General features: G+C 39.8%; 1 protein-coding gene across 9 annotated transcripts in view; it reads left to right on the forward strand.

Moving 5' to 3' along the window:
* Window positions 1–633: 633 nt before the first annotated feature.
* MAP3K4 (mitogen-activated protein kinase kinase kinase 4) overlaps window positions 634–15,714 on the forward strand; it is a 134,824-nt gene continuing 119,743 nt past the window's right edge. For all 9 annotated transcript variants that reach the window (XM_009242419.4, XM_054558417.2, XM_024248561.3 and 6 more), the window contains exon 1: window positions 634–2,407. In XM_009242419.4, coding sequence (XP_009240694.3) covers window positions 2,253–2,407 — 155 coding nt within the window. In that variant the 5' untranslated portion in view covers window positions 634–2,252. The remainder of the gene's footprint in view (window positions 2,408–15,714) is intronic.

Consider the following 15,714-nt stretch of genomic DNA (forward strand, 5'->3'; position numbering starts at 1 on the left):
TAATATTATTAAAGGTAATGAGACAATGAGACCAACCATATGCTAAACAAGAATAAAAATTTAGAGACAAAAATCTAATAACTTTTAAAAAAATAACTATTTCATGAATGCAACAATACTTACTGAGTTCTACTAACACCATGTTGGGCACCAGAGACATTTGATCCCTAGGCAAAGGTCAGAAGAAGGAAGAATGGCTTCTTTCCTAAAGGAGCTTACACTGTAGCGGAGAAGGCAGAAAAGAAATCTGGGGGCTGTGAGGAGCTCACTGGGAGCCCTGGAGACAAAGTAGGGGCACGGGTTGAGATGAGAGGATTGTCAGGCAGAGAAACAACTTTCCTGGACCCAGCATGGGAGTGGGGCGAAAAGTCGCAACACTTACATTGAATATTTGTACCAGTTAACTTAGGTTTCTATACATGATGCATTACTTGATTAGGTAAGTTAAATTTACTTGGTTCCTGCTAAAATACATAGTACCCTCAAGTGGAAATTAAAAAACAAGAACAAGCCACAGGTCTCCCGGATGCTGATTATATTTGCTAAGTGTTTTGTGACTTGTACACACGTGTCTGCATTATCAGCTAGCTTAAATTCGGTAGTCATACCAAAGAATATGTAGTACAATGCTGTTTACAGAAATTTATTTTATTATTTAACTTTTAAAGTCTCTAATACGCCTTCTAAGAAGGGTTCTGGCTCAGAAAATTGCAGAAGAAAATCGAGTAGAGAACTAGAATTACAGAAACCTAAGAAATACTTTTACTAAGCTTTCTTTACACAAGAAAATGCACGGAAATGAATTACACATGGATACCAATTTGTGATTTTTAAAAACTTGTAATTTTTAAAATTAAGATAAAAATCAGTTTATTTCTTTTGAATACTTTTTTGTTTTGTTTTACTTCACCCTTTACTAAGCTGTTAGCTTGGTCTGTTGTGCTTACTGCTACATCCTCAGCATCTAGTACAGTTCCTGACACATATATGCACTTAATAAGTATTTGTCGAATGAATATTGTTGAGTAAATAAGATGAAGGTCAATACAGAAGTTCAGCACTATCAGGCTATACACATAATACAGACTATTATAAAAAACTAGAATGAAGCAGTTCCTTTTAACGACGGAGAAATGTCAGTAACATACTTTGAGCACAATATAGCTAATTTCACAACTGGTCTTTAAATATATCTATAATCAATTTAATGTTTTTCTTTGTTACCAGAGTTGTTCAAAACGTGCATTTTACCTATCAAAGCTCAACCAAATGAGCTTTAAGAAATCTGCACATTTGAATGTACTTCATTTTAAAAGATTCTGGTTTTGGATTAACTCTGGATTTCACCCTATGGGAAATTTTGTAAATATTTCCAACTTAAAAAAAAACTGTGAAGCCCCAGCGCTAAGAGTAAACGATGCATTGGAATTTCAACAGGATTTCTGTAACTCTGAAATAATCTTTAGCATTTCTTCTTCCCCCCCACCCCCTCAGTGTAGGAGCATTCCAGTCCAAGTTTCTGGGAGATCGCTATCGAATCTTATGACACTGGGGTGAGAAGTTTTGCCGGGTTGAAATGAGGGGGGCGTCACTTTAATAGTCTGGAATTCCGGAGACTTTATGTCAATTCTTAAAAATTCGAGCCTGTAGAAGGCTGCGCTGTCAAGAGACCGGAGTTGCGAGTGTCTGGGTGACGTCCGTCCTCCTGGAAGGTGGGATCCGGGTGGCAGGTCGCTGGGCGGCGACTCCGGCCGGGCTCACAGCGCCGTGCCCGCCCTGCTCATCGGCCCTACCCAGCGTCCCTCCCAGACCGACGACCGCCTGGGAAGCCTGGAGCTCCCAGCCCGCTGCACAGCCCGGCTCCGCTCCACAGTCCCCCACTGCCACCGGCCGGGGCAAAACCGGGCGAGCTGGCGAGACCCGGCTGCAGGACCGAATCGCGCCGACACTTGACGGCGCTCCCCGCCCCTCCCTGCCGCCGTCTCCGCCCCCGTCCGGTCGGATTCCGGCGCCCGCCGCCGCCGCCGCGGCCGCCGCCACCGCCGCCGATCTCGGAGGCTTGTCCCTCGCCGCCCACCGTAGCCCCGGCGCTCGGCCGGTCGCCGTTTCCAAGATGGCCGCGGCGCGCACGGCTCCTGCGGCGGGGTAGAGGCGGAGGCGGAGCCGAGTCACTCCCGCACTTCGGGACTCCGGTGCCCCGCGCCAGGCTGCAGCTTACTGCCCGCCGCGGCCATGCGGGGCTCCGTGCACGGATGAGAGAAGCCGCTGCCGCGCTGGTCCCTCCTCCCGCCTTTGCCGTCACGCCTGCCGCCGCCATGGAGGAGCCGCCGCCACCGCCGCCGCCGCCACCACCGCCGCCGCCGGAACCCGAGACCGAGTCAGAACCCGAGTGCTGCTTGGCGGCGAGGTGAGTGTGGCGGCCGCAGTCGGTCGCTCGCAGACAGCGGGGCGGGTCCTGGCCCGAACTCGGTCGGGCCCGAGGGCCTCTGCTTCCCGCCAGGTGGGGAGGGAAGCATCCAGGCTCTGCAGGCTGGGGCGGGAGGGGCGCGGTGCATCCATGGGTCCCAGGGGACCGCGGCTCTGAGTCTGTCCGGCGACTCCTCCCGGGGTTGCAGCTCCGCAGTGTTCTGCTCGAGCGTGTGGCCAGCTCCCCTTCCCTTGCAGGCTCCCCCAGCTCACCCTCAACGTTGCGGGGGCTGGGAGCAGAGTGCGGCTGCCTCCCCTGCCGCTAGCTTCGGAAGAGTGGCCTCACTGAAATGCCTCTCATCATTGCTAAACGAAAGTGGTCCCTCCCCTCTGCCTTCATTCGAGTAAATGAGACATTCGGAAATCGAGTGCGTCCTGGCTATTTCCCCGCGTTCTCCTCCTCCTCTCCTTTTGCCCGCTCCAGAGAATGCCTGTCATCTCTTCGGTGAGAAACTGCACTTAGGCTATGCAGGCAGATACGTTGCTTTCCTTTTCTGAGGTCCCCTTACTGTCCTTTAGTGCTAATATTGTGCAGATTGTTGCTCACACGTGCACAAAAGTAAGGATTCATTTGTCTAAAACTTTGCTACTGCAGGAAGCTCTAAGGTGGAACTTCGGTAACCAAAGCATTTGTTGCTTTTTCTTCCATACTCTATTAACGTATTTTTATGTCTTTATTTTTTTTTTAATTGGGAGAACAAACTCACCATAACTGAGAATTTCCCTCTTTTTACGTGCCTATGTTTGTATGTTCAAATGTCCTCTTACTCCCTGTCCTTTGCATCCCAGAGTAAACTTGCGAACTGCTGCCCCCTGTCCCCTGTAATGAAAATACCTCGGCAGCTCCTCTTGGCATCTTATGGTCTTGCTCTATAGTTCTAGGAATAAAGCAGTAAAGTGTCCTCTTTTTCCTGCTTAAAGAAAATTCACATCTGTAGCTGTAGTTAGAACTGAACACAGGACCCATATTCTTGCTTGTCATCATTCAGTTGGCCCAAACAAATTTGTTTTATTTTTATAAGCTGTGAAGAAATTAGTTGCCTCTCTTAATTCTGAGATAGTTCTGGGTACTTTTAAGGAACAACTTCTCTGAATAATGGTACAGGGTGTAATGAGAATTCCTTTGGTTCCTTTTGAATACATCTTGTATTTTTAGGAATTTTGTCGGAAAGTTTATTATAAATTTGTTAACGGATCAGTTTGTGAGCAATTTTGATACCTTTTTCTTTAAAATTAATAGTGAACACTTAATGCTTAAAATAGGCCATTGTCTTTACTTCTATTAACCCATTTAATCTTTTCAACAGCCCTATGAGGTAGGTCCTGTTATACTCTCTTTTTTTGCAGATGAGGAAACTGAGGCACACAGGTTAAGTATCTTGTCCAGGGTTTCACAGCTGGTAATGAAGAAAGGTCTGGCTGCACAGCCCATGTCTTTAACCACCATGAAGAATTCATTATCCAAATGGGCAGATCAGAAATTAGAATTCTGTATAACCCTACTCCGGAAAGAAATGGACATGAACAATCTTAGGTAAAAGCGAGATGGGCAGAGAAATGAAAATGTGCTGCGGAAATGACTGCTTCTTCAGTGTTAAAAAAAAAAAAAAAAAAGATTTTTCAGTCAGGCTTCTGTCTTTGTTATAATAAAAATAGGTCAGGATAATGGGTTTCATCCAACTGCAAGTGAACAGCAGTGTATGGAACAAGAAGATCTGAGAAATATTTTTCTTAGCAACATTGCAGTTAATTTTACAATAGAAAATCTGTAAAACAGATTACTTGACAAAGCTGTTGTTTTCTCTTTTTTATGTCCTCATTGTCACCACCTGCTCTTCAATACATAGAACTGACCTCTGACAGAATTACTGTAGATCTTTGGTAAAAGATGTTGCAGGGGCAATCCAGTTGTTCATTTGAACTTTTTTTTTTTTAACCATTTTAGAGGAGCTCAGTGTACGTGTTCAAAATGTGTGAAATGCCACCTTTTTTTTTTTTTACAATTTTCTTTTGTATTTTATTTTATTTCAATAGTTTTTGGGGTACAGGTGTTTTTTGGTTACATGAATAAGTTCTCTAGTGGTGATTTCTAAGATTTTGGTGCACCTGTCACCCAAGCAGTGTACACTGTACCAAATATGTAGTCTATCCCTCACCCCGCTCTGAGCCTTCTCCCGAGTCCCCAAAGTCCATTATATCATTCTTAACGCCTTTGCATCCTCCTAGCTTAGCTCTCACTTATAAGTGAATACGATATTTGGTTTTCCATTCCTGAGTGACTTCACAATAATGGCCTCCAGCTCCATCCAAGTTGCTACAGTTGCCATTATTTCGTTCTGTTTCATGGCAGAGTAGTATTCCATGGTGTATATATGCCACATTTTCTTTATCCACTCATTGGTTGATGGGCATTTAGGTTGGTTCCATATTTTTGCGGTTGTGAATTGTGAATTGCTGCTATAAACGTGTGTACATGTGTCTTTTTCATATGATTAGTTGTTTTCTTTTGGGTAGATACTCAGTAGTGGGATTGCTGGATCAAATGGTAGTTCTACTTTTAGTTTTTAGGTTTTTTTAGTTTTTTTTGAGACAGAGTCTTTCTCTGTTGCCCAGGCTGGAGTGCAGTGGCGTGATCTTGGCTCACTGCAACCTCTGCCTCCCGAGTTCGAGCAATTCTCCTGCCTCAGCCTCCCGGATAGTTGGGATTATAGGTGCCTGCCACCAGGCCCAGCTCATTTTTGTATTTTTAGTAGAGACAAGGTTTCACCAAGTTGGTCAGGCTGGTCTTGAACTCCTGACCTCGTGATCCGCCCATCTTGGCCTCCCAAAGTGCTGGGATTACAGGCGTGAGCCACTGCACCTGGCCAGTTTTTTAAGGAATCTCCGTATTGTTTTCCACGGTGGTTGTGCTAGTTTACATTCCCACCAGCAGTGTAAAAGAGTTCCCTTCTCACCACATCCATGCCATTGTCTATTTTTTTAATTATTATTTTTAAATTATGGCCATTCTTGCAGGAGTAAGGTGGTATCTCATTGTGGTTTTAATTTGCATTTCCCTGATAATTAGTGATGTTGAGCATTTTTTCTTATGTTTGTTGAAAATGTGTGAAATGCCACCTTTTAATACATTGGAAACCAATAATGTGATAATTTATGCTACCAGGTTAACTGGTTTTGCCACAGACTAGAATAAAACTCTGTTTGCCGTCTTTGTCATGTACTTTATGTCTGTGTGTCATTGATTAGGAAGGTTGTATTAATGCACAGGCCTTTTGTAGAATTCAGGCCTGTACATGTTGGCCTCCAAAGCTGTGCAGCAAGTGCGCCATCGTGGCAGGTGCAGCCAGCCCGGCACATCTGCCTGGTGTGTGCTTTCCTCCTGACCCAAGAGTGTTATGCAGTGACCCAGCAACACAAAACAGGCAGAGAGGTCATAGTACTCTATTCTGGTTTTATTGCTTGCTGTCAGTTGCGGATACTTCTGTCCTTATTTTTGATAAAGAATTCATGATAAGGATAGCTGTTGTTATTGTTAGTGATTAAATTTTGAAATAAACATTGCATATCATTTCTTTTTCAAGCTTCTGGGGCAGTTTTAGGAGGATCCTGAGGTGACTAGGAGAGCTATTAAAACTAATTTGGAACAGTTTACCTTTGTGACTTATTGGATCTGTACACCTAAAACACAGAATAAATTGGATATTAAGGCTAATATAATGCTCTTGTTTACTGTAACCTTTCATTTAAGATATTTATATTAAAAATAGCCTCATTGTTCTCATTGTCCTTATGAATACATGCTGCATAAATTTAACAATTAACTTTTTTTTTAAAAAAATGAATTGATTATTTACTTTATATATTTATTGTAAATTCATTTGAAAAACTGGGTTTCACTACTAAAAAACTAGTTGAATGTCGTCACTCCTAGGCGATTTGCTCTGCCTCTCAGCTTGAATGTCCACGTTGAGCCTGTGTGTTTCAGTCTTGACCTTGTATGTCACCTGTTCTCCCTGGCGAAGTCAGCCTCCTGTGGCACTCCAGACTGTTGGTGCAGCATCAGTGATGGTCATGGCTTCACACCACTGTAACAGTAGATATCATTGGCGGGGGTGGCGTTAGGCAAAGAAGAGTCACCAAACAGAAGTGATGGCAGAAACTTCATGTTTTCAACCGGGGACTTGTCACTTAGGAGGACTTTGTGGTTCCCTTTAATTTTCTGTCTTTGTTAGAGGCCACTCTGTTTCCTTCATATATGTTCTCATGGTGTCCTGCAAATCTTGTTCTGATCTCTGCTGAAATATGGGGATATAAAGATCTTGCCTGCTCATTGGATACATTTGTTGTAATAACTTCCTGTTATTTAATAATTCCTTATTCCTCATGACTATGATTTTACTCATAGCATTCTATTGTCTCAGCCTTGTCATTTGACCAGGTAGTATGTATGCTGTTTAAAGACTCCTTAACGTTGCCTATCAGTAGGCTACTGGAAGTAGTTTCTTTAAAGAGAAAATGGAATACATGAGAGAAGGAGATTAGCTGAAGACTCCGTAGGTCTTTATAAGCTGGCACACCCTTGGCACGATAATCAAGGCCCAGACACTCACTGTGCTTCGCTTCTCAGGCACAGATACTTGGCTTTGTCTGTACACCTGGTTAGTCAGTGTATTCTCTTGCCTGTAGAAAGCCACAGTATAATTAAGAGATTGATTAGTAAGCATGATATTAGCAAGGGAAATGAGTTGAATGATCCCGGTGACTCATGGTAGCAGACCAATGAGGTGGGCTTGCATCCCTATCAGGTGCCCTGCTTCTGAATGAGAGGCAGTGCGATCCAGACTTACTCATAGGTTTTTATTTTCTAGGCATCACACAGGCTGCTTTTTTCCCTCGTGTCACAAACTTTCCTCAGTTGTTTGGGTTATAGTATGTTTGTTTTTAATCTTCAGTCTTTATAACAAACCTTGCTTTTCCTGCTTTAATTTGGGAGTATATTTTATCCTTCTCCCTTTAAGATTTTTTTTTTTTTTAAACCTCAGTGGTATGGTACATTTTTACTAATGGTGAGTCTCAGAGAATCACCTTATTGTCTCCATCCCCCACCCAATATTCTCCCCATAATCTCTGTCCCACCCTTTAACATAGTTTCTCAGAACAGTGTGGCAAAGATGTCAGTGGTTGGTGCTTTCATAAAATTCTTTTTGAATATTGTGTTCAAAAAGGATCATGATGGTATGTGGCTTTTCTGGAATTAAGTCATAAAATTAAATTTAAAAAAATTAGAACCACTTCAGAATTCTGTCCAGTTATTAAAAACTGTGTTTTTAAATAATGTTTAGTGACATGTGAAAATGCTCATGATACAACTCCTTTTTGGGGTGGTACCTGAGTATCTATTTTTAAGAAGATTCTCAAGTATTTCTGATGTATACATACTCACCACTGTGTTCAGCAAAAACAAGCAGACTATAAAACAGAATTTGCAGAAGATGGGAGCCAAAATTTGAGGTGGTTGTTCATCTCATACACATATTTGTCCACCAGCTGTGTCTGCCCTACTTCACTGTCTTCCTTCTGCCTTATTTGGGGGAATTCCTCTCTTGACTCAGACTACATGGTACATATTGGAGCTGTCCTCTTCTTACAGATGCCAGGCCATAGGCATGACACTTGACCCAGTCCAGGCCAATTAGGTTTCTTTCCTGGGATTTTTCAAATTGGAGCTGGGAGAGAGAAAAGCGCATTTTACTGAAATATATGCTGAGAAATCATGAGCCTAGAGCTAGCTTCCTGAAGCTCCTACAGAGGACCTGGTCTCAGACAGTGATGTTAATCCCCAGAGAAAAGCAGAGAGGCTGAGAGAGGTCTATGGCCAGTTGCCTTTAAAATAAGTAAATAAATAAAAATAAATAAAGAGATGGCAGTCTCCATATGTTACCCAGGCTGGATTCAAACTTCTGGGCTTAAAGAATTCTTTTGCCTCGGCCTCCCAAATAGGTGGTACTACAGGTGCGCACCACCACACTGTCAGCCAGTTGCCCTTTTATGCTAGATTTGTCCCTATTTTTCTCTTGATTTGATGTGAGCTAATCTCTCTTTGTGCTTAAACTATTAATTTGAGTTAAGCTTCTTAAAACCCTAATACTCAGTGTGATCCTATTTTAAAAAGTGTATGTGCATAGAAAAAAGATATAAAGAATACATACTAATTTTTCCTAAAACTTTTTATGATGAACGTGTTACACATTTTATTTTAAAATAAAAAGCTAATCAGAGAGCCTAAATTCTTAACTAGCTCATTTATAATTTGAAGTTTTCTTACATTGAATTGTTACTAAAATTGAAATTGATGAGAGTCCCTGTGATATAAAGAGAATATTGTTGCCAAATTTTAAATTATTTTATTTATTTTTGGTATCTGTGAACTATCTGAGCTGGCTGTAGCAAGCTGCTTTTAAAAAACTACTTCAGCTTGGGTAATAGAGTATGCAGATTAGAAACAACTCCAGTAACAAAACAAACACAGGACTTACGTTAGGGTGGTCTTTTACATTAATAGAAATACTTAAAATCTAGAACTGTGTTCTCAACATGTATATTGTGTTAAAATGCTTTCCCCATTTTAAGGGGGGTACTTGAAATGTCTGTATTTTAAAAGGTACATTATTCCACTGGCAGTGAGTATGGTAGGTGCATTTTTAGACCTCTGCAGATCTCACACTGTGTAATCGAGTGCCTTTGCCTTTAAATATTTATTCACTAGCAGGCGACATGAAGTTTTGTTTTTGAATTACAAGAACATTCATGTTTTGCAATTTGCAGACCTACCTGAGCAGTATTGGTTTCATGGGTCATATGGATGCCACGTTTATAAATTAGCAGGGAAAGCTATTAAGAATATATTAGGCAGTCTATCAAAAGCATTTCATACATGGATTTCATTTCAGACAAAAGAAGCCTTCTGTGGAGAAAAGTCGATACTAAGCTTTAAAGCTGATCAGATTTGATGTTTTCAGTGGAAGCTTTTTTGTGTGTGAGCAGGCTATTTGAAGATACTGCTGAAATGTAGAACTTTCTGAATAGGGCTTGTTAGAGGACAGCTAGTTTAGAGTTGTCAAATTAATAGAAATTGTCAACCTTTTTAGTCTTTCAGTGGGGAACTTTTGGACGATAGTACATTTATTTTATTTAAAATCCTAAAGTGTTTTTATGTGGGAACATAAAAATGTAGATATAACTTGGTTTTCTCACACAATTTTTGGAGTTAGTTTGTTATATGTGTAAGTATTTAGTTCTTACTCAGATAAGGATTTAAACATTTGCTAATACAAGTTCTTACAGATGGTAGGACTCTTAGTGTTCATTTCATCCAACTTCCTAGCCATTGCTTATAGAATTACAAGAGTTGAGCTCTTATAAGATCATTTGGGCTGTGCGTCTCGTTTTAGAGATGAGAAAAATGGCCTAGAGGGGCTGCAGCTTTCCCAGCTGACAGCTTAGGCTCCAGATCTGCAGGCCCTTCTTGCCTTACCCTCGCATCGCCATGTGCTCCCCTGGTCAAGGTCCAAAGCCAAGGTGTTCTCCAGCCACCTGCCATACATAGCCCAGCTTAAGCCCATGTGCACAGTTACTTGGCAACCGTGGAATGCTGTATTTTCTGGATGAATTGGACTCAACAGGATCAAATGAGATGAAAGATTTGTTTTCAGAAAAAAATGCAAATAGAAAATGTGAAATCCTCTTAAAACTCATCATCCACAACGTTTTTCCCCCATGAAACTTTTCTTGCTCACAGAATAAAGAAGAGCCAATGCTCAGAAATTTTAAGATACGTTGTTATTTTCAGGGGTCGGTCTGTAGATTGAGAAGACAGTAAGATCCTAACTTCTGGTCTGCAGTAGTGGTTTTGAAACTGTGGTTATGGTTGTGACCTACAGTAAGAAATATATTTTATGACAGTGCGTGTGTGCCTTATAACCAAAAGAAAACAATTTTGAAACAATATTTGACCTTGCAATATATGATACTCAATTCTTATTCTGTTCTATTAAAAATTGTTCATCATAACCTACTAAATTGATTTTATTACTCACAAATGGGTTGTGACCCTCAGTTTTAAAAGCATAGCTCTACCCAAAATAAAATGGATGCTGTTGTACTTTGTACCTTGTCCGTTGAGACTGAGTCAGGAGAACAAGTACACTATTTGTCTACTAAATGATCAAATGGAATTTTGAAGAAGCCCGGCAATACTTACTTCTTGAAGACAGCATTCTTACCCGAAGGCAAGAGTAAGAATGTATCTATGCTTGTCTCTCAAGGTTGTTCTCTTGGCTGCTTATCCTTCAACTACAAGAATTGTAAAGATCAGCTTAAAATCTAGGATTAATTTTAGAGTAAAATTGGGATTGGCATTATGTGAATAATTTAGGTAATTTGTTGATCTTTCTCTGAAACACTAACCTGTGTTTAAAATTTTTCACATAGAGCAGTCCTTAAGAAAAGAAAGGAACTCATTTTCCCCTGATATATATACACACATATATGTGTACACCATATATATACACACATATGTGTACACACACATATACACACATGTGTACACACACATACACACATGTGTACACCATATATACACACATGTGTACACCCATATATGCACACATGTGTACACACATATACACATGTGTATGCACACATACATACACATGTGTACACACACGTGTACACATATATACAAATATGTATATTATAATATACACATATGTACACACATATCTAGTGTATAATATGCACATATATGCACACATATATAGTCCATATAATATATAATATACACATATGTATATAATATATATTATATATTATACACATATATGTATATACGTATACTATAATATACACATATAATATATGTGTATATAAGTATATATGTATATACATATATATGTGTACACATATATAAGAAATAATCCAAATCCAAATACTGAAAAATTTACAAAAAAGTTTACAAAAATATTTTTATCAAGTTATTAATTATAGGTGGAATCATGTATGTCTCAAACTATGTGTTATAAATGTTATCAAATAAACAATATATTTCACATCTATATATTCTGTATATGCATGATATATATGTCATATGTAATCTATGTTAGGGTACAGCAGTTTCACTTTAGGTCTTAAGCATTGCTTACTTTAGGGTCCACCTTGACATTTCCCCCGCTTCCCCCCAGAATAGATGAGATCCTTCTGTTATGTGTCCTCAGAGCCCCTGCAGTTTGCCACCATTTGTAATTATATATTTGTGTACATATTTGTTTATTATGTTTGCCTTCAGTAAACTCCATGAGGGCTGGGGCATCATCTTTTGTTTTGCTTACTTTTATAGCCTAATTCCTGGCTTGTTGCCTAACAGCAGGTTCTTTGCTGATACTTGTATGAAGGAGGCAGAGCATAGGTTTTGGTAGTAGATAGGCTTTGAATGTTACCTTTTGATTGCTAGCAGTAGGATTGTGGGGAAGTCATTTAGCCTCTCTCAGTCTGTTTCCTCATTTGAAAGGCAAAAATAATAACATCTTCCTAGGTTGTTATTAAGATTAAGTAGTTCCTCTTCTATAGTAAGTGCTCAGTATTAGCTGTTATTATTACATTTTTCTTTTCTTCCTCTTTTTGGGCTTAAGGTGAAAGAGGCAAGTCCTATAGTGATTTTCTTAAAAAGCCACCAAATACGCATTGAGGCTGGATACTTTTAAAAATAGCTGCAATAATCTCCATTCAAGAAACGTTCCCCCCCATGTCTGCAGAAACCATAGAAATAAGAAAAAGGTTTTTTGGTTTTTTTTTTGGATCTAGCTTTTCCAGATTCTCTCTCTCACTTTAGTTGTGGTTTATTCTGCATATTATTCCTACAGGTGTTTGAAATTCTGACTGGCCCTTGGATCGTCATAAATCATGCTACTAAATTAAGAACTGTAACGCTACTGATTGTGATTGTTTAGGTTAATAGGCACCGCTGTCTTTTTCTGCGGAAATTCTTTTTAGTTCATTTAACTTGTGTCTTTATAACTTGGATTAATTTTCTTTTCATTTTTTAAATGTTATACACTGTAAGAGGAATAGTTTTCAGATTGATCTAGCCACTACCTAAGAAAAATGAATGAAATCTTTTCACTTAATAAAACTAGATTGATCTAGCTACTGCCTGAGAAAAGTGAGTGAAATCTTCTCGCTTAATAAAACTAACTTAATCAGTTAGAAATTTTCCTGATTATAAAGGTAACCTGTATCTATTATGGAAAACTATGAATCATATAAAGAAGAAAATAACCAATTCTAATTCTGCCGTCTAAAAATAGTTACCATTAACATTTTGGCTTTTTTTAGTTTTGAGATGGAGTCTCGCTCTGTCACCCAGGCTGGAGTGCAGTGGCATGGTCTCGGCTCACTGCAAGCTCCGCCTCCTGGGTTCATGCCATTCTCCTGCCTCAGCCTCCCGAGTAGCTGGGACTACAGGCGCCTGCCACATGCCCGGCTAATTTTTTGTATTTTTAGTAGAGACGGGTTTTCACTATGTTAGCCATGATGGTCTCGATCTTATGACCTTGTGATCCACCTGCCTCGGCCTCCCAAAGTGCTGGGATTACAGGCGTGAGCCACCACACCCAGCCGGCATGTTTCTTTTCTGTGTATTTTTTTTTATACAGTTTATTTTTACAAGCTGCCATATCATGAGCATTTTCCTATGACAGACAATGGCAAACTGTATTCCTCTAGATGTATATCCCATAATTTAATAGTTTGAATTTGATAACATGATAGAACAATGGTTTGTGACATATATGATTCCACTTACAATTAGTGACTTGATGCAAATATTTTTGTGAATTTTTCAGTATTTTGGATTGTTTCTTTAGGATAGCTTCCTAGGTCATAAGATATTTAGAGTTTTAAGGCTTTTGAGAGGTGTTGCCATATTTCTTTCTAGAAAGGTATTAAGTTATTCATAGCAGTGTGAAAGACAAAATGCACTGGATAATTTTATTTACAAAAGCATATTCTCCTAAATTGTAATGAGGTATAGATAGCTTAAGAGGAAAGGGCTCCTTATATATTCAGAAAATAAAACATTAATAACAGCAACAATATTCTCAACAGAATCCACGGTCATCCTTGATTAGTTCATTCAGTCCTATGTAATTCTTTTTCCACTTGATCTTTAGTTAGAAGTCTCATGAATTTATCTTCTTCTTGATTAGAGTTCTAGAAATCCTGAGTCAGTCCACTGTTATCTTCTCAAAGTTGTTTAAACATTACATCAGAAGACTGTACTGCAAGGTACCTGGCATAGTCCTTTTCCTTGGGTCCCAAGACAGCTCTTCTTTGTTGAAGACAGGCACTCTGGCCTGTAGCTGATTGTAAGTGCTGTCAGGGAAGCGGCAAGGTAAAACAAAAACCTATCTGTAGATGACAAAATAACTTAAAGTGGCTGTGGTTAACTTATTACTATAATTTTCAAAAGTGAAAGATCCAATGAGATTTCATTATAAGAATAAAGCAATTAATAAGGATATTTGGTTGTTTCTTTGTTATACAAGACAAGATTAAAGTCATTCCAAAATTTTTTTAAACAAAGTATTTATATAAACATAAGGATTCTATTTTCAAGAAAGAGTGGCTATTCCATTTTTATAAATTAGATGCAATATCCACTCTTTCTTGAAAATAGAGTTAATCTTTACTGGGAAATAAAAGTATATAATATATAATTACTGAGAAAAAGAAGTTTAGATATAACATATGATAGTTCTGATATATGCCAACAATATACCAAGCATATAGTTAAAATATACCAAGAATATCAGAGAAAGAGATTCTATAAGTCCGGAATATGTCCTGAACATCTATCTGTGCTTATTAATGAAACATCATAAGTAAGTAATGTGAATATCCAGTTGAAAACCACTGGCCTGGAAGATACTAGATTCAAGTTAAGTTGGGACCAAGTTAACATTTAAAAAACAAAACTGAAATTATGACCCATAATGCTGTGCTTTTGTCTAATATCGAACGAAGTAGCACCAGGACTCTGATAAATAGCAATGTATCATTGTCAGTGAGAGCACTGACAGTTTTCTGTTAACTTCTATAACAAGCAGAGTCTGAAATATTTACAACATTTTACCTATACACATTTAACCTAGAGAAGGCTAAGCATCTCTTCTGACTTGACAACTCATCAATAACAACATGACAGATAAACCTAATTATTTTCTAGCACTTCTTTTTTTAAAAGGTGAAAGAAGTCTTTGTGATTGTTTTGGGGGCCACCATCTGGGAAATCTCAAAGAGAGTTTTAGGTGCAAATGATATTTATGATTTGTTTTTGGTAAGGTAAAATATCAAAAGTTGTCAGGAGATTTGAAAACTTTAATTAAGATAGGATCGTGGGTTACCAAGAAATAATAGTTGACTTTATATTTAACCCAAGTGACAATAAATATTTTGAAAGTAAACATAAGTGGTAACATGATCGTAAAGAAACTTTCCTGAAAGAGAAACTTGTTCCTTAAATAATCAAGGACATAATAAGTCGGCATAAACCATAGAAGGTTTTCATAGTAAAACAGAGAATCTTGCTGTTTGTGCAGATAACGTAGAAAGTAAAGAATAACTTTTACAATCTTCTATTAAGAGCAAACCAGGGGTGATTTCTGCATTTCCATCTGAGGTACCGTGTTCATCTCACTAGGGAGTGCCAGACAGTGGGCGCAGGTCAGTGCGTGAGCGCACCGTGCGCCAGCCGAAGCAGGGGCGAGGCATTGCCTCACTCGGGAAGCGCAAGGGGTCACGGAGTTCCCTTTCCAGGGGTGACAAACGGCACCTGGAAAATCGGGCCACTCCCACCCGAATACTGTGCTTTTCCGACGGGCTTAGGAAACGGTGCCCCAGGAGAGTATAGCCCGCACCTGGCTCAGAGGGTCCTACGCCCACGGAGTCTCGCTGATTGCTAGCACAGCAGTCAGAGACCAAACAGCAAGTCGGCAGCGAGGCTGGGGGAGGGGCGCCCGCCATTGCCCAGGCTCGCTTAGGTAAACAAAGCAGCCTGGAAGCTTGAACTGGGTGGAGCCCACCACAGCTCAAGGAGGCCTGCCTGCCTCTGTAGGCTCCACCTCTGGGGGCAGGGCACAGACAAACAAAAAGACAGCAGTAACCTCTGCAGACTTAAATGTCCCTGTCTGACAG

Source organism: Pongo abelii, chromosome 5 (genome assembly GCF_028885655.2).
Source record: "Pongo abelii isolate AG06213 chromosome 5, NHGRI_mPonAbe1-v2.0_pri, whole genome shotgun sequence".
In the NCBI taxonomy this organism is placed as follows: Eukaryota; Metazoa; Chordata; class Mammalia; order Primates; family Hominidae; genus Pongo; species Pongo abelii.